The 17,973-nt window shown below is 64.3% G+C and overlaps 1 protein-coding gene across 1 annotated transcript; it reads right to left on the bottom strand.

Moving 5' to 3' along the window:
- Positions 1 to 1,566: 1,566 nt before the first annotated feature.
- Positions 1,567 to 4,932, bottom strand: LOC119931413 (basic proline-rich protein-like). Its single transcript, XM_038750056.1, has 11 exons — positions 4,908 to 4,932; positions 4,560 to 4,771; positions 4,278 to 4,511; positions 4,106 to 4,165; positions 3,921 to 4,014; positions 2,730 to 3,823; positions 2,441 to 2,541; positions 2,131 to 2,346; positions 1,823 to 2,021; positions 1,671 to 1,712; positions 1,567 to 1,626 (listed from the first exon to the last, which is right to left on the bottom strand). Exons 1-11 carry the CDS (start codon positions 4,930 to 4,932, stop codon positions 1,567 to 1,569), a joined length of 2,337 nt encoding a protein of 778 aa, XP_038605984.1.
- Positions 4,933 to 17,973: the final 13,041 nt, after the last annotated feature.

Here is a 17,973-nt window from a genome sequence, read left to right as displayed (position 1 = left end):
TCTGGGGGAGTCCATTAGGGGGGAGTCCGTCCAGGGGGAGTCCATTAGGGGGGAGTCCGTCCAAGAGGGTCCACTGGAGGAGACTTTTTTGGGGAGCCTGTCTGGGGGAGTCCATTTGGGGGAGTCCTTCTGGGGAAGTCCATGGGTGGGGAGAGCCCATCCAAGGGGGTCTATTGGAGGAGTCTGTTTCAGGGAGCCTGTCTGGGGGAGTCCATTGAGAAGAGTCCTTCTGGGGGAGTCCATTAGGGGGGAGCCCGTCCAAGGGGGTCCACTGGAGGAGCCTGTCTGGGGGAGTCCATGGGGTGGGGGGGGGGGGGAGAGCCCATCCAAGGGGGTCCATTGGAGGAGCCTGTTTTGGGGAGCCTGTCTGGGGGAGTCCATTGCGGGGAGTCCTTCTGGAGGCATCCATGGGGCGGGGGGGAAATCCATCCAAGTGGGTCCATTGGAAGAGCCTGTTTTGGGGAGCCTGTCTGGGGGTGTCCATTGGGGGGAGTCCATTAGGGGGGAGTCCGGCCAAGGGGGTCCATTGGAGGAGCCTGTTTCGGGGAGCCTGCTGTGGTGGGGAAGCCCTTCCCAGAGAGACCCGGGGGGAGTCCAGTAGGCTGAGCCTTTCTGGGGGAGGACACTGGGGGGGACCCCAGCGTTGGAGGGGGGGTCCACTGGAGGAGCCTGTTTCGGGGAGCCCTCTGGGGTTGTGGGGGGAGCCCAGAGGAGGCCACTGGGAGGAGTCCTTCTGGGGGAGGCCGGCATGGCGGGAGTTTGTCCGCAGGAGGCTATTGGAGGATCCCACTGCGGGGGACCCCTGCCCGGAGAGACCCCTGGGGGCGTCGGGGAGTGGGAGGGTCTTGGGGGGAGCCCGGAGATGTGGGGGGGGCGGGTCACAGCGGCCGGGACCGGGCCCAGCACCGGGGGAGCCAAGCCCTGGGCTGGGCGCTGAGGGGACACAGTGCGATATAGACCCCGGCCCCGACCCCCGGGGTGGGCTGCGGGAGAACAGCCAGACCCCGACCCCGACCCCGACCCCGGTCTGCGGCCCGGGGAGGGGAGGCGACGGGGCCAAGGTCACCCGGCGGGCAGGCGACAGTCAGACGGGCCGTCAGTCAGGCAGACGGGCCGAGCGGCCGGTGTGTCCCCCCCCCCCCCCGCGTGTCCGCAGGCGGCCCCCGGCCCCGGTGAGCCCAAGGGACCCCGGCGGCGGCGGCGGCGGCGGCGGCGGCGGCAGCGGCGGCGGCGTGGGGAGCGGGAGCGGGAGCGGGGGAGGCGCCTCCTCCCGCAGTAGCAGCAGCAACTCCGGCTCCGGGAAGGGGGGCGACAGCAGCCCCACCCCCAGGTAACCGAACCCCCGCACCCTACCCGGGGGGCGCGGGCCGGGGCGGGGCGGGTCTGACTGACGGGGGGCGGGACTGACCGACGGGGGGCGTGCGTGACTGACTGACGGGGTGAGGCGGGTCTGACTGACGGGGGGCGGGGCGGGTTTGAGGGGGCGTGTCCGGGACTGACTGACGGGGTGAGGCGACTCTGACGGGGGCGGGATTGACCGACGGGGGGCGTGACTGACTGAAGGGGTTAAACGGGTCTGACTGACAGGGGGGCGGGGCGGGCCTGACAGGGCGTGCCTGTGACTGGCTGATGGGGCGGGGCGGGTCTGACTGACGGGGGGCGGGACTGACCGACGGGGGGCGGGACTGTCTGACGGGGTGAGGCGGGTCTGACTGACGGGGGGCGGGGCGGGTTTGAGGGGGCGTGCCCGGGACTGACGGGGTGAGGCGAGTCTGACTGACAGGGGGCGGGACTAACCGACAGGGGGGCGTAACTGACTGACGGGGTGAGGCGGGTCTGACGGGGCGTGCCCGTGACTGACAGACGGGGCGGGGCGGGACTGACAGGGGGCGTGCGTGACGGGGGTTGAGGCGGGTCTGACTGAGGGGGGCGAGGCGGAACTGTGACAGGGGTTGAGGCGGGTCTGACTGACGGGGAGCGGGGCGGGCCTGAGGGGGCGGGTCTGGGGGCCGTGCCCGGGACTGAAGGGGTGAGGAGGGTCTGACTGACGGGGGGCGGGACGGGTCTGACATGGGGCGAGACTGATGGAGTGGGGTGGGGCGGGTCTGACTGACAGGGGGCGGGACTGACCGACGGGGGCGGGGCGAGTCTGACGGGGCGAGGGTCTGACACAAGGGGTGCGACTGACGGGGGCGGGTCTTACACGCGGTGTGACTGACGGGGGCGGGGCGGGTCTGAAGGGGCGCGTGACAGACGGGGGTGGGGCGGGTCTGACGGTGCGCGTGTCCGACAGGGGGCGGGGCGTGTTTTTGACAGGGGGCGTGTCCAGGGGTGGTGCGGGTCGGACTGACGGAGGCGGGGCGGGTCTAACGGGGGCGGGGCGTGTCTGAAGGTGCGCGGGACAGACAGGGGGCGGGGGCGGGGGCGGGGAGAGCCTGACGGACGGTGGGGCGGGCGGGTCTGGCGGGGCGCGCGACCGACAGGGGGCGTGTCCAGGGACGGGGCGGGTCTGCCGGGGCGCGTGACTGACAGGGGGAGGGTCTGCCGGGGCGGGTCACGTGGGCCTGTCCCAGGGCGGGGCTTGTCTGACTGACGGGGGGCCGTGACTGAGGGGGCGGGGCGGGACCCGTCTGACGGTGCGCCTGGCCGACAGGGGGCGGGGCCTATTTGGAGGTGGGCGTGTCCGGGGTCACGTGGGCCTGTCCGAGGGCGGGGCTCGTCTGACTGACAGGGGGCGTGTTCGGGGAGGGGCGCGTGACCGACAAGGGGAGGGTCACGTCTGACGTGGGGACGTGACCGACAGGGGGTGTGACCGGGGGAGGGGTGTGTCTGACGATGGGCGTGATTGACGGGGGCGGAGCGTGTCTGACGGTGGACGTGATTGACAGGGGGTGTGACTGATGGGGCGGGACCGGGGGTGGGGCGGGTCTGACGGTGGGCGTGGCTTTCGGGGCTGGGCACGTGGGCACGTTCTTGGGCGGGGCGCGCCTGACGTGACCGACAGGGGGCGTGTCCTTGGGAGGGACGTCTGGCGGTGGGCGTGTCACGTGGGCACGTCCGAGGGCGGAGCGCGTCTGACGTGAGGGCGTGATTGACAGGGTGCGGAGCGGGTCTGACGGGGCAGGGCGCGTCTGATGTGGGGGCGTGAATGACAGGGGGTGTGGCCGACAGGGGGCGCGACCGGAGGTGGGCGTGATTGACAGGGACGGGCACGTGGGCGCGTTCGAGGGCGGGGTGCGCCTGACGTGGGGGCGTGATTGGCAGGGGGTGTGACCGACGGGGGCGGGACCGGGGATGGGACGGGTCTGACGATGGGCGTGATTGACAGGGGGCGGGGCGTGTCTGACGGGCGTGACTGTCGGGGGCGGAGCGCGTGACGGGGGCGTGGTGGACAGGGGGCGGGACGCCTGTTGGGGGGCGTGTCCACTGGGCAGGTCACGTGGGCACGTCCGAGGGCGGGGCGCGTCTGACGTGGGGGCGTCTGACGGGGTGTGACCGACAGGGGGCGGGACCGGGGGCGGGGCGGGTCTGACGATGGGCGTGATTGACAGGGGGCGGGTTACGTCGGCACGTCCGGGGAGGGGCGCGTCTGACGTGGGGGTTGTGATTGACGGGGGTATGACTGACAGGGGGCGGGCCTGACGGGGCGGGGCGTGACTGTCGGGGGGCGGGTCACGTGGGCATGTCCGAGGGCGGAGCGCGTGACGGGGGCGTGGCCGACAGGGGGCGTTTCCTTGGGCGGGACGTCTGGCGGTGGGCGTGTCCGCTGGGCTGGTCACGTGGGCACATCCGAGGGCGGGGCGCGTCTGACGTAGGGGCGTGACTGACGGGGTGTGACGGACAGGGGGCGGGTTACGTCGGCACGTCCGGGGAGGGGCTAGTCTGACGTGGGGGCGTGATTGACAGGGGGTATGACTGACAGGGGGCGGGTCGAGTCTGACAGGGCGGGACGTGTCTGACGGTGGGCGTGACTGACGGGCGGGTCACGTGGGCACGTCCGAGGGCGGGGCGCGTCTGACGTGGGGGCGTGACCGACAGGGGGTGCGGCCGACAGGGGGCGTGACTGACGATGGGCGTGACTGACGGGGGCGGGTCACGTGGGCACGTCCGAGGGCGGGGCGCGCGCCGTGTGGGCGTGGCCGCCGGGGGGCGTGTCGGGGTCCGACTGACGTAGCCGGAGCGTGACGCGGGCGGGGGGGGGGCGGGGCAGGCGCGCGCTGCGCTACACGCTGTGCAGCGACAACCACGGGGTGCGCGCGCCGACCCCGGAGCAGTACCTGACGCCGCTGCAGCAGAAGGAGGTCAGCATCCGGCACCTCCGCGCCAAGCTCCGCGACGCCCACGACCGCCTGCAGATACGGTAACCGGGACGGGAGGGTGGGGGGAGCGGGAGGGGACGCCGGAAGAAGTTCGGGGGACGCCGGAAGTCTGGGGTGGTGGGGGGCGCCCGCGAATATCCTGGTCCGCCAATCGTCCTTGGCGGTGGCGGCGGGGTACTTCCCGAGCGCCCCCTGGCGGTGGAGCATTTACCGAGCGCCCCCTGGCGGCGGGGCATTTACCGAGCGCCCCCTGACGACGGGGCGCTTCCCGAGCGCCCTCTGGCGGCAGGGCACTTCCCGAGCGCCCTCTGGCGGCAGGGCACTTCCCGAGCGCCTTCTGGCGGCGAGGCACTTCCCTAGCGCCCCCTGGCGGCGAGGCACTTCCCGAGCGCCCTCTGGTGGAAGGGCACTTCCCGAGTGCCCTCTGGAGGCGAGGCACTTCCCGGCGCCCTCTGGCGGTGGGGCATTTACCGAGCGCCCCCTGGCGACGGGGCGCTTACCTAGCGCCCCCTGGTGGTGGGGCTTTTACCGAGTGCCCCCTGGAGGTGGGGCTTTTTAACGAGCGCCCCCTGGCGGTGGGGCTTTTACCGAGCGCCCCCTGGCGGTGGGGCATTTACCGCGCGCCCCCTGGCGGTGAGGCATTTACCGAGCTCCCCCTGGCGGTGGGGCTTTTAACGAGCGCCCCCTGGTGGTGGGGCTTTTACCGAGCGCCCCCTGGCGGCGGGGCACTTCCCTAGCGCCCCCTGGCGGCGGGGCAGTGTAGTGGTCGCTCAGGACAGGCCGAGGCGGAGAAGGGCGCCGCCCTCTGCCCACAAGGGGCTTCCGCCCTAACGGCCTCGGGCATTGTCTCGGGATGTACTGGGCGCCCCCTGGGTGCGGGGCCGTGTACTGAGCGCTCAGGACGAGACGGAAGAGGGACTCATTTGCTGCCCGTAGTGGGCTTCCGCTCTAAGGGTCGCGGGCGTTGTCTCGGGATGTACTGGGCGCCCCCTGGGTGCGGGGCAGTGTACTGAGCGCTCAGGACAGGACGAGACGGAGGAGGGACTCATTTCCAGCCCACCAGGAGCTTCCGCTCTAAGGGTCCTGGGCGTTGTCTCGGGATGTATTGAGCGGCCCCTGCAGGCGGGGCAGTGTACTGAGCGCTCGGGAAAGGACGAGCCAGAAAAAGGCCCGCCCCTCCCCGCCCACAAGGGGCTTCCTCTCTGAGGGTCCTGCGTGTCATTTTGGGATGTATTGAGCGCCCTCTGGGCGCGGGGCTGTGTACTGAGTGCTCGGGACGAGACGGAGGAAGGGCTCATTTCCTGCCTTCAGGGGGCTTCCGCTCTGAGGGTCCCGGAAGTTGTCTTGGGATGTATTGAGCGCCCCCGGCAGTCGGGGCAGTGTACTGAACGTTGGGACAGCTTGGGATGGAGAAGAGCCCTCTCGTCCCTGCCCACAAGGTGCTTCCGCTCCAATGGTCTTGTAGCCTTGGTTATTGAGCGCCCCTTGGGCGTGGGGCAGTGTACTGAGCGCTCGGGCCAGGACGAGCCAGAGAAGGGTCCCGCTCCCCGCCCACAAGGAGTTTCTGCTCTAGGGGTCCTGGGCGTCGTCCTGGCACTTATTGAGCGCCCCCGGGCACGGGCCAGTGTACTGAGCACTCAGGACAGGACGAGTCAGAGGAGCGACTCATTTCTTGCCCACAAGGGGCTTCCGCCCTGACGGGCCTGGGCGTCGTCTTGGGATGTACTGAGCGCCCCTTGGGCGCAGGGCAGTGTACTGAGCGCTCAGGGCAGGACGAGTCGGAAGAGCGACTCATTTCTTGCCCACAAGGGGCTTCCGCCCCGACGGGCCTGGGCGTCGTCTTGGGATGTATTGAGCGCCCCTTGGGCGCGGGGCAGTGTACTGAGCGCTCAGGGCAGGATGAGACATCGGAGGGGCTCATTTCCTGCCCACAAGGGGCTTCCGCTCTGAGGGTCCCGGGCGTTGTCCTGGGATGTACTGAACACCCCCCGGGCGCGGGGCAATGTACTGAGCGTTGGGGCAGCTTGAGATGGAGAAGTGCCCTAGTCCCTGCCCACAAGGCGCTTCCGCTCTAAGGGTCCTAGGCGTTGCCTTGGGATGTATTGAGCGCTCCCTGGGTGTGTGGCAGTGTAATAACAATACTGATATTGGGATCTGTTAAGCGCTTACTATGTGCCAAGCACTGTCCTAAGCATACTGAGCGCTCAGGACAGGACGAGACAGAGGAAGGACTCGTTTCCTGCCTACAAGGGGCTTCCGCCCCGAGGGTCCCGGGTGTCATCCTGGGATGTACTGAGCGCCCCACGGAGCTGGGGCAGTGTACTGAGCGCTCGGGCCAGGGCGAGTTAGAGAAGGGCCCCGCTCCCTGCCCACAAGGGGCTTCCACTCTAACGGTCTTGCAGTCGTCGTGGTACTTACTGAGCACCCCGTGAGTGTGGGGCACTGTACTGAGCGCTCGGGCCAGGACAATACAGAGAAGGGCCCTGCTCCCTGTCCAAAAGGGGCTTCCGCTCAAACGATGTAGCCGTCGTGGGGACATATACAGAGCGCCCACGGCCAGCCGGGGCACTGTACTGGGCGTCAGGAAGTTGGGAAGGGGGTGACCTGCTCTTCCCCTCCCCCCAGCCCACAAAGGGGTTAATAATAATAATAATAATGGCATTTATTAAGCGCTTACTATGTGCAAAGCACCGTTCTAACAAGGTTGATCATGTTGTCCCACGGGGGGGCTTACTGTCTTCATCCCCATTTTCCAGATGAGGGAACTGAGGCCCAGAGAGGTGAAGCGACTCGCCCAGAGTCACCCAGCTGATAAGTGGCGGAGGCGGGATTTGAACCCAGGACCTCTGACTCCAAAGCCCGGGCTCTTCCCACTGAGCCGCGCTGCTTCTCTGTTCTGTTCATTCACACACTGATTCCGGGTCGAGCGCTTCCCGCGTGCGGAGCGCGCTACACTAAGCGCTTGGGAGAGTCCAGTACAGCAATAAACGGAGGCCTTCCCCGCCCACGGCGAGCTCACTGTCTGGGGGGGCACGGGGAGGGGAGGCGGGCATGAAGAGAAAGAATTCCAGCGCTTAGTACGGTGCCTGGCACGTAGTAAGTGCTCAACAAATGCTGTAATTATCACTAAGTTCCGCGGGGGCGGAGGGTGACGGCCTGTCTCTCCGCGTCTGTGTCTCTCTGTCTCTCCCCGCCCGTGTCTCTCCTCTGCCCCTGTCTCTTCTTCGCCTGTGTCTCTGCCCTGCCTGTGGTGTCTCTCCCCCTCATGTTTCTCTGTCTCTCCCCCACCTGTGGTGTCTCTCTTCCACCCATGTCTCTCCCCCGTGTCTCTCCCTTGCCTGTGTCTCTCCCTCCATGTCTCTCCCCTGCCTATGTCTTTCCACCCCCATGTCTCTCCCCTGCCCGTGTCTCCCCTCCCCATGTCTCCCCCCTGCCCGTGTCTCTCCCCATCTGTGTCTCTCCCCTGCCCGTGTCTCTCCCCGCCCGTGTCTCTCCCCCCATGTCTCTCCCCTGCCTGTGTCTTTCCACCCCCATGTCTCTCCCCTGCCCGTGTCTCCCCTCCCCATGTCTCTCCCCTGCCCGTGTCTCTCCCCCCATGTCTCTCCCCTGCCTGTGTCTTTCCACCCCCATGTCTCTCCCCTGCCCGTGTCTCCCCTCCCCATGTCTCCCCCCTGCCCGTGTCTCTCCCCCATCTGTGTCTCTCCCCCCATGTCTCTCCCCTGCCCGTGTCTTTCCACTCCCATGTCTCTCCCCTGCCCCTGTCTCTCCCCATCTGTGTCTCTCCCCCCATGTCTCTCCCCTGCCCGTGTCTCTCCCCTGCCCGTGTCTCTCCCCATCTGTGTCTCTCCCCATCTGTGTGTCTCCCCCATGTCTCTCCCCTGCCCATGTGTCTCCCCGCCCGTGTCTCTCCCCACCTGTGTCTCTCCCCTGCCCACGTCTCTCCCCATCCGTGTCTCTCCCCACCTGTGCCTCTCCCCCGCCCGTGTCTCTCCCCGCCCGTGTCTCTCCACCCCACGTCTCTCCACCCCTTGTCTCTCCCGTGTCTCTCCCCTGCCCATGTCTCTCCCCCCCGTGTCTCTCCCCGCCCGCGTCTCCCCGTCCCCCCGCCCCCCGGGCGCAGAGACTCGGAGGTGGACGAGCTGAAGGCGCAGCTGTCGCGCATGCAGGAGGACTGGGTGGAGGAGGAGTGCCAGCGGGTGGAGGCCCAGCTGGCGCTGAAGGAGGCCCGCCAGGAGATCCAGCAGCTGCGGGACGTGGTGGACGCCGTGCGGGCGCGGGCCGGACTGGCCCCCGCCACTGCCGCCGCCGCCCTCCCCGACTGGCCCGACCCGGGCCCGCACGGCCGCCAGCTGGACGCCCTGCTGCAGGGCCTGGCCGAGGCCGAGGCGGGCCGGGCCTGGGGGGGGGCCTCCGCCGGGGGGTCCGCCGGGGGGTCCGCCGGGGGGTCCCCCGCGCGCTCCCTCACCCGCAGCTCCACCTACACCAAGCTGAGCGACTCCGCCGCCGCCGCCGCCGACCCCTACGCCAAGCCGAGCGACTCCGCCGCCGCCGCCGCTGACCCCGACGCCAAGCCGAGCGACTCCGCCGCCGCCGCCAACAGTGGGGGAGACCCCCGGCCGGGCAGCGCCGAGGCGGGCGTGCAGGTCAGCAGCCTGCGGGAGCGGGCCATGCAGACGGACGGGGGCGCGGGGGACCCCGGGGACCCCCGCCCCGTCACCCGAGGGCCCCGCAGGGCCGCGCGCCCCGACGGCGGCCCGGCCCCGGAGGAGGAGGAGGAGGAGGAGGCCGCCCAGGAGGAGGAGGAGGAGGAGGAGGAGGCCGCCGGGCCCCCGGGCGGCTACTGGAGCCGCCACTTGGTGGTCGACCTGCTGGCCGTGGTGGTCCCGGCCTTGCCCACCGTGGCCTGGCTGTGCCGCGGCCCGCGGCCCCCGGGCCAGCCCCTCTACAACGTCCCCTCGCTGCTCCGCGGCTGCTGCACGGTGGCCCTCGGCTCCATCCGACGCGCCCGCTGCCCGCCCGCCGCCCGCCCCCAGCTCTGACCCGCCCCTCCCTGCGCGCCGGGGGAAACTGAGGCACCCAGCCGGGGACGGAGGCCGGGGGAGGAACTGGGGGCCCGGCGGCTCCCTGTGACCTCTGACCTCCCGGGCGGCCCAGCCGACTCTGCGCCTGCGGGAGCCGTCTCTCTAACTTCCCCGCCCCGAGAGATGTCTCTGCACGCTCGGGAAGTCGTCTCTGAGCCCCCCGAGAGTCGTCTCCGTATCCCCCCCCAACCGAGAACTGTCTCTGCGCCTCCCACAGAGCTATCTCTCTATCTCCCCGCCCCAAGAGATGTCTCTGCACCCCCGGAAATTCATCTCTGAGCCCCCCCGAGAGTCGTCTCCGTATCCCCCCCCCCACCGAGAACTGTCTCTGCACCTCCTGTAGAGCTATCTCTCTATCTCCCCGCCCCGAGAGATGTCTCTGCACCCCCGGAAATTCCTCTCTGAGCCCCCCGAGAGTCGTCTCCGTATCCCCCCCCACCGAGAACTGTCTCTGCACCTCCCAAGAGCTATCTCTCTATCTCCCCCGCCCCGAGAGATGTCTCCGCACCCTCGGAAAGTCGTCTCTGAGCCCCCCGAGAGTCGTCTCTGTATCCCCCCCACCGAGAACTGTCTCTGCGCCTCCCGAGAGTCATCTCTGTATGCCCCCCCGAGAGCTGTCTCTCTATTTCCCCCACCCCGAGAGATGTCTCTGCACCTCTGGAGAGTCGTCTCTGAGCCCCCCAAGAGTCATCTCTGTATCCCCTCAGAGAGCCGTCCCTCTTATCTCCCCCGCTCCGAGAGATGTCTCTGCACCCCAGGAAAGTCATCTCTGAGCCCCCCCGAGAGTCATCTCTGTATCTCCCCCCACCCCGAGAACTATCTCTGCGCCTCCCAAGAGCTGTCTCTCTATCTCCCCCACCCCGAGATGTCTCTGCGCCCCAGGAAAGTCATCTCTGAGCCCCCCGAGAGTCGTCTCTGTATCCCCCCCCCCAAGAACTGTCTCTGCGCCTCCCTAGAGTCGTCTCTGTCTGCCCCCCGAGAGCTGTCTCGCTATCTCCCCCGCCCCGAGAGATGTCTCTGCGTCCCCGGAAAGTCATCTCCGCGCCTCCAGAGAGCCGTCTCTGTATCCCCACCTCGAGAGCTGTCTCTGCGACCCCCGGGAAGTCGTCTCTGTGCCCCCCGCGACCCCCCAAGAGCTATCTCTGTGCCTCCCGAGAGCCGTCTCTGTGTCCCCGACCCCCGAGAGCCGTCTCTAAGACCCCCGACACCTGTCTCTGCGACCCCCGACACCTGTCTCTGTGACCCCAAAAGCTGTCTGTGTCTCTGGGCCCCCCGACAGTTGTCTCTGTGCCCCTTGACAGTCGTCTCTGCACCCCTGAAAACTGTTTCTGTGGCCCCCGGGAAAGGGGAGGGGGTGTGAGGGTGGGGGTCCCGGACTGATCCATCGACTACCGGGCGGGGGGGGGGGGGGGGCCTCGGGCTGATCCACCTGAAATTGGGGGGGGGGGGGGACGACACGAGGAGGGTCTTGGACTAGTCCACCCAAAAGGGATGATGGGGGGAGGTTGGACTGGTCCACCTGCAGCCTGGGGCGGGGGGGGGGTCCCGGACTGGTCTAACAGCAAAGGGGGATGGGGGGGCCGGACTGGTCCACCTGCAGCCAGGGATGGGGGGGGAAGGGGTGCCCCGGACTGGTCCATCGGACAGGGAAGACGGGGGGAGGTCGGACTGGGCCACCTGCAGCCAGGGATGGGGGGAAGGGGTGCCCCGGACTGGTCCACTGGACAGGGAAGATGGGGGGAGGTCGGACTGGTCCACCTGCAGCCTGGGGGGGGGGAAGAGGGGGGATCCCGCACTGGTTTAAAACGGCAAGGGGAATAAATGAATAAAAGGGGAGATGGGGGGGCGGAATGGTCCATCTGCACCCAGGGATTGGGGGGGAAGGGGTGTCCCAGACTGGTCCATCGGACAGGGAAGATGGGGGGAGGTCGGGCTAGTCCACCTGCAGTCAGGGATGGGGGGGGGAAGGGGTGTCCCGGACTGGTCCACCTGCAGACGGAGGGAGGGGGGTGTCTCGGACTAGTCCAACGGCGGGGGAAGATGGGGGGGAGGCCGGGCTGGTCCATCAGCAGAAGATGGTGGTGGGGGGGGTCGGACTGATCCACCGGGCTCCGAGAAATGGGGGGCGCCTAGTGTGGAGGAGGATTAGTTGGAGCCTCCTTCTCCCCCCCCCCCCCCCCCCAGTGTTTGGCACTACGTTCACTTTCCGACGGGGGGCGCTGTCGGGGGCAGCCCCTGCTGACACCCCCACACCCTGGGAGGAAGGGAAATGACTGTCCCAAGGTCTCACAGCGGGCAAGGAGCAGGGCCGGGATGAGAACCCAGGGCGCAGGGACGGAGATTGCGAAATAATAATAATAATCGTGGCATTTGTTAAGCGTTTACGAAGTGCAAAACACTGTTCTAATAGCTGGAATAATAATAATGGTGGCATTTGCGAAGCGTTTACTATGTGCTCAGCGCTGGGGGGGGGGCTAATACTACTAATAATGTCGGTATTTGTTAAGCACTTACTATGTCCAAAGCACTGTTCTAAGCGCTGGGGTAGATACAAGGTGATCAGGTTGTCCCACGAGGGGCTCCCAGTCTTCATCCCCATTGTACAGATGGGGGAACTGAGGCCCGGAGAAGTGAAGTGACTCGCCCAAAGTCACCCAGCTGACAAGCGGAGGAGTGGGGATTTGAACCCATGACCTCTGACTCCAAAGCCCGGGCTGTTTCCCCTGAAGCAGCTATGAGGTGATCGGGTTGTCCCCCGTGGGGCTCGCAGTCTTCATCCCCATTTGACAGATGGGGGAACTGAGGCCCAGAGAAGTGAAGTGACTGGCCCAAAGTCACAAAGCTGACAAGTGGCGGAGCCGGAATTAGAACCCACGACCGCTGACTCCCAAGCCCGGGCTCTTTCCACTGAGCCACGCCGCTTCTCGTGGAAGCAATAAATCGGGTCTCTATCCGCGCTGTTGGCCAGATTATTCTAATAATAATGATAATAGAGGCGGTATTTGTTAAGCCTTTACTATGTGCCAAGCACTGTACGAAGCGCTAGGGTAGATCCAAGCTCATTAGGTTGGGCCACAGTCCCCGTCCCCCATGGGGTTCACGGTCTCCATCCCCATTTGACGGAGGAGGGGACCGAGGCCCAGAGAAGGGAAGTGACCGGCCCAAGGTCACACAGCACAGACAGGTGGCGGAGTCGGGATGAGAACCAGGATCCTCCGATTCCCAATGACGGAGGCATTCGTGAAGCGCTTACTATGTGCCAGGCACTGTACTAAGCGGACACGCCGCTTCTAACCTCCGACCCAGCTATTTCCCACCTCCCTCCCATCAGGGTGGGCCTACTCTGTGCCAAGCCCTGTGATAAGCACTGGAAGGGAAAATAATCATGATATATAGCTATCATTAGAGCAATTACTATGCATCAAGCGCCATACTAAGCGCCGAGGAAGACAAGATCATCAGGCCCCACAGAGTCTAAGGAGGACAGGGTTTGAATCCCCTTTTTACAAGCGCTTAGTACGGTGCTTTGCACACAGAAAAGCGCTCATGAAATACGGCTGAACAGAAGAGGAAACCGGGGCTCAGGGGAGGGAATAAATGTAATCGTGGTCTTTGTTGAGCGCTTACTACGTGCCAAGCACTGTTCTAAGCGCTGGAGTAGATGCAGAGTCATCGGGTTGGCCGAAGGGGGGCTGTCAATCATGTGGGGGGCGGGGGCAGGAGCCAATGATTGGTCGGTGGTGGGGCCAGGAGCTGTCAATCAGGCGAGGGGTGGGGGCAGGATCTGTCAATCATGCGGGGGGCGGGGTCAGGAACCACGAATCGGACGGGGGCGGGGCCAGGAGCTGTCCATCATTAGGGGGCGGGGCCATGAGCCCATAATAACACGGGGAGGGGCCCGGACATGTCATTCATGCAGGGGTCAGGAGCTGTCAATCATGAACGGGGCGGGGGCGGGGCCAGGAACTGCCAATCATGCAGGGGGCGGGGTCAGGAGCTGTCCAACAGGCGGGGGGCGGGGGCAGGAACCACTAATCAGGCGGGGGCGGGACCAGGATCTGCCAATTCATTCAATCGTATTTATTGAGCGCTTGCCGTGTGCAGAGCACTGGACTAAGCGCTTGGGAAGGACAAATTGGCAACGTGTAGAGACGGTCAATCCGGCCTGAGGTGGGGCCAGGAGCCAATAATCAGTCGGGGCGGGGCCAGGAGCTGTCAATCAATCAGGCGGGGGCGGGGCCAGGACATGTCGACTATGCAGGGGGAGGGGCCAGGAGCTACCGATCACTCGGGGGCGGGACCAGGAGCTGTCAATCATGCAGGGAGTGGGGGCAGGAGCCAATAATCACTCGGGGGCGGGGCCAGGAGCTACCAATCACTCGGGAGGCGGAGCCGGGAGCCAATAATCATCCGGGGGCGGGACTAGGGCCTGCCGATCATGCAGGGGGCGGAGCCGGGAGCCAATAATCAGTCGGGGTCGGGGCCAGGAGCTGTCAGTCCTGCGGGGGGCGGGGCGATGAGCCAATAATCCATCGGGGGCGGGGCCAGGAACCAATAATGACACTGGGCGGGGCCAGGAGCTGTCAATCATTCAGGGGAGGGGCCGGCCAGGAGCCAATAACCAGTCGGGGCGGGGCCAGGAGCTGTCAATCATGCGGGGGCGGGGCCACGAGCCAATAATCATCCGGGGGCGGGACCAGGACCCGCCAATCATGTAGGGGACGTGGCCAGCAGCCGACGATCACTCGGGGGCGTGGCCAGGAGCTGTCAATCATGCAGGGGCAGGAGCCAATAATCACTCGGGGGCGGGGCCAGGAGCTGCCAATCATGCAGGGGGCGGGGGCAGGAGCCAATAATCAGTCGGAGGCGGGGCCAGGAGCTGTCAATCAGGCGGAGGGCGGGGCCAGGAGCCAATAATCATCCGGAGGCGGGGCCAGGATCCGATACTGCTCGGGGGCGGGGCCAGGATCTGTCAATCATGCGGAGGGTGGGGCAAGGAGCCAATAATCGGGCGGGGGCGGGGCCCCGAATCCTCTGTCGCTGTGGGGGCGGAGTCCGAAGCTGCCAATCCCGGTGGGGCGGGGCCAGGGCCCGCCAATCCGGAGCAGGGGGCGGGGCCGGAAGGCGCCAATCAGCGGGGGCGCCCGGGGCCAGGAGCAGCCAATCGGCAGAGCCAGCGCCCGCCGCCAAGCCAAAGGGGGCGGGGCTAAGGGCCGCCAATCAGTAGGCGCCCATCAGCACCCGGGGGGCGGGGCCGACAGGTGTCAATCAACGAGGGGTGGGGCCAAGGGGTCCAGCAGCGAGGGGCGGGGCTCTGGCTTCCCCTCCTTCCTGTTTCCGGTCTGCTGGGTGACCTTGGCCCGGTCACTTCCCTTCTCATAATAATAATAATAATAATGATGATGGCATTTATTAAGCGCTTACTATGCGCAAAGCACTGTTCTAAGCGCCGGGGAGGTTACAAGGTGATCAGGTTGTCCCACTGGGGGCTCACGGTCTTAACCCCCATTTGACAGATGAGGGAACTGAGGCCCAGAGAAGTGAAGTGACCTGCCCAAAGTCACCTAGCTGACCATTCATTCATTCAATCGTATTTATTGAGTGTTCACTGTGTGCAGAAAACTGTACTAAGCGCTTGGGAAGTACAAGTTGGCAACATCTAGAGACGGTCCCTACCCGACAGCGGGCTCCCGGTCTAGAAGGGGGAGACAGACAACAAAACAAAACATATTAACAAAATAAAACAAATAGAATAAATATGTACAAGTAAAATGAATAAATAGAGTAATAGTCATTCATTCAGTCATATTTATTGAGCGCTTACTGTGTGCAGAGCACTGGGCTAAGCACATTGGAAGTCCAAGTCGGCAACATCTGGAGACGGTCCCTACCCAACAGCGGGCTCACGGTCTAGAAGGGGGAGACGGACAACAAAACAAAACATATTAACAAAATAAAACAAATAGAGTAAATATGTACAAGTAAAATGAATAAATAGAATAATAGTCATTCATTCAATCGTATTTATTGAGCGCTTACTGTGTGCAGAGCACTGGGCTAAGCGCTTGGGAAGTCCAAGTCGGCAACATCGAGAGACGGTCCCTACCCAACAGCGGGCTCCCAGTCTAGAAGGGGGAGACAGAGAACAAAGCAAAACATATCAACAAAATAAAATAAATAAACACGTACAAACATATATACAGGTGGTGTGGGGAGGGGGAGACAATTGACAGAGGCAGGATTCGAACCCACGACCTCCGACTCCAAAGCCGCCACACCGCTTCTTGTAGAGCGGCACTATGGCCTAGCGAGGAGGGACCTGGCTTCTCATCCCGGCCCTAACCCCTTGGGAGACTCCTCATGATGGTGGCATCGTTAGGCGCTTACTATATAGCAGGCCCTTACTAAGCGCTGGGGGCGAAGACGAGCAATTCGGCCGGGACACGGGGCCCTGTCCCTCGGGGCGCTCATTTGTCCGCCTTGTGACCTCGGGCCGGCCACCTCCCCCCCTCCCGGGCCTCAGTTTCCTCATCTGGACAATGGGTTAGCACCGAGAGCTCCGGGCGGGACGGGGGCTGTGTCTCCCCAGCGTTGTGCCCAGTGCTTTGCACACAGTAGCGGTTGAAGAACGACGATTGACTGGGCTCTCTCCGGCTCGCCGAGCGTCCAGTCCAGTCCGGCCCGGCCAGTCGGCTCCTCTCCCGCCCTCCCTAGCCGGACTGTCCTTTCCAAGCGCTTCGCCCAGCGCTCCGCACACAGTGAGCGCCCAAACAGTACGATGGAACGAAGGCCGAACTCCCGCTCGCCTCCTGAAACCTCACCTCCTCCCGGAAGCCTTCCCGGATTGACCCCCAAAGGACTTGGCGTGTCCACGCGCAAACCCCCGGCCCCCCCGATGCGCCGAACGTCGTATGTTCCCGCGTCCTCGTCCTGCCTGGGAGCCCTTGGGCAACTCCCTTGCCCGCCTCTGGGCCTCAGTTTCCCTCCTCTGTTGAAGCGCTTAGACCAGTGCTCTGCTCACAGTAAGCGCTCAATAAATACGATTGAACGAACGAACGAATGAATGTTCAGTCCGCAGGAGCCCCTCTGGACCGTCTGATACTCTCCCGAGCGCTCAGCACAGCCCTCCGCACTTGGTAGGCGCTCGAGATTGATGGAGACTCTCCCTAGGAGCTTGTAAAGTGCTCCGTTCACAGTCGGTGCTCAATAAGTAGTCCGACGGACACTCTTCCAGGCGCTCGGTACAGCGCTCCGCACTCCGTAGATGTCCAAGAAAGCAGCCTGGCCTAGCGGCCAGAGCGCAGGGTGGGGAGTCAGAGGTCGTGGGTTCGAATCCCGGCTCCGCCGCTTGTGTTCTGCGTGACCTTGGGCGAGTCACTTCACTTCTCTGGGCCTCAGTTACCTCATCTGGAAAATGGGGACGAAGACCGTGACCCCCCCGGCGGGACGGGGACCACGTCCAACCCGATTACCTTGTATCCACCCCAGTGCTTAGAAGAATGCCAGGCACACAGTAGGTGCCCAATAAACGCCATTATTCATTCAACCGTATTTATTGAGTGCTTACTGTGTGCAGAGCACTGTACTAAGCGCTTGAGAAGTCCAAGTCGGCAACATGTAGAGACGGTCCCTACCCAACAGCGGGCTCACAGTCTAGAAGGGGGAGACGGACGACAAAACATAGTAACAAAATAAACTCAATAGAATAAATATGAGAAGCAGCGTGGCTCAGTGGCAAGAGCCCGGGCTTTGGAGTCAGAGGTCACGGGTTCAAATCCCGGCTCTGCCACTTGTCAGCTGGGTGACTTTGGGCGAGTCACTTCACTTCTCTGGGCCTCAGTGACCTCATCTGGAAAATGGGGATGAATAATAATAATAATGGCATTTATTAAGCGCGTACTATGTGCCAAGCACTGTTCTAAGCGCTGGGGAGGTTACAAGGTGATCAGGTTGTCCCACAGGGGGCTCACAGGCTTAATTCCCATTTTACAGATGAGGGAACTGAGGCCCAGAGAATTGAAATGACTCGCCCAAAGTCACACAGCTGACAATTGGCGGAGCGGGGATTTGAACCCATGACCTCTGACTCCAAAGCACTGAGCCACGCTGCTTCTAGTTATAATATAGTGATATAATAATTATTATAATAATTATATTATTATTATACCATTATAGTATTATTGTATTACTATATTTTAATATGTTAATTCTTATTATTGTTCTAATTATTATTATTTCCACTGAGAAGCAGCGTGGCTCAATGGCAAGAGCCCGGGCTTTGGAGTCAGAGGTCGCGGGTTCAAATCCCGGCTCCGCCGCTTGTCAGCTGGGTGACTTTGGGCGAGTCACTTCACTTCTCTGGGCCTCAGTTCCCTCATCTGGAAAATGGGGATGAAGACTGGGAGCCCCACGGGGGACAACCTGATCACCTTGGAACCTCCCCAGCGCTTAGAACAGTGCGCGGCACATAGTAAGCGCTTAATAAATGCCAACCAAAAACAAAAGAAATACCAAAATTATTATTATTATTATTACGATTGAATGAATTAATGAATGACTGAATGGCAGGCCCC

The sequence above is a fragment of the Tachyglossus aculeatus genome, chromosome 8 (genome assembly GCF_015852505.1).
Source record: "Tachyglossus aculeatus isolate mTacAcu1 chromosome 8, mTacAcu1.pri, whole genome shotgun sequence".
NCBI lineage: Eukaryota > Metazoa > Chordata > Mammalia > Monotremata > Tachyglossidae > Tachyglossus > Tachyglossus aculeatus.
This window is presented reverse-complemented; position numbering and strand designations above follow the sequence as displayed.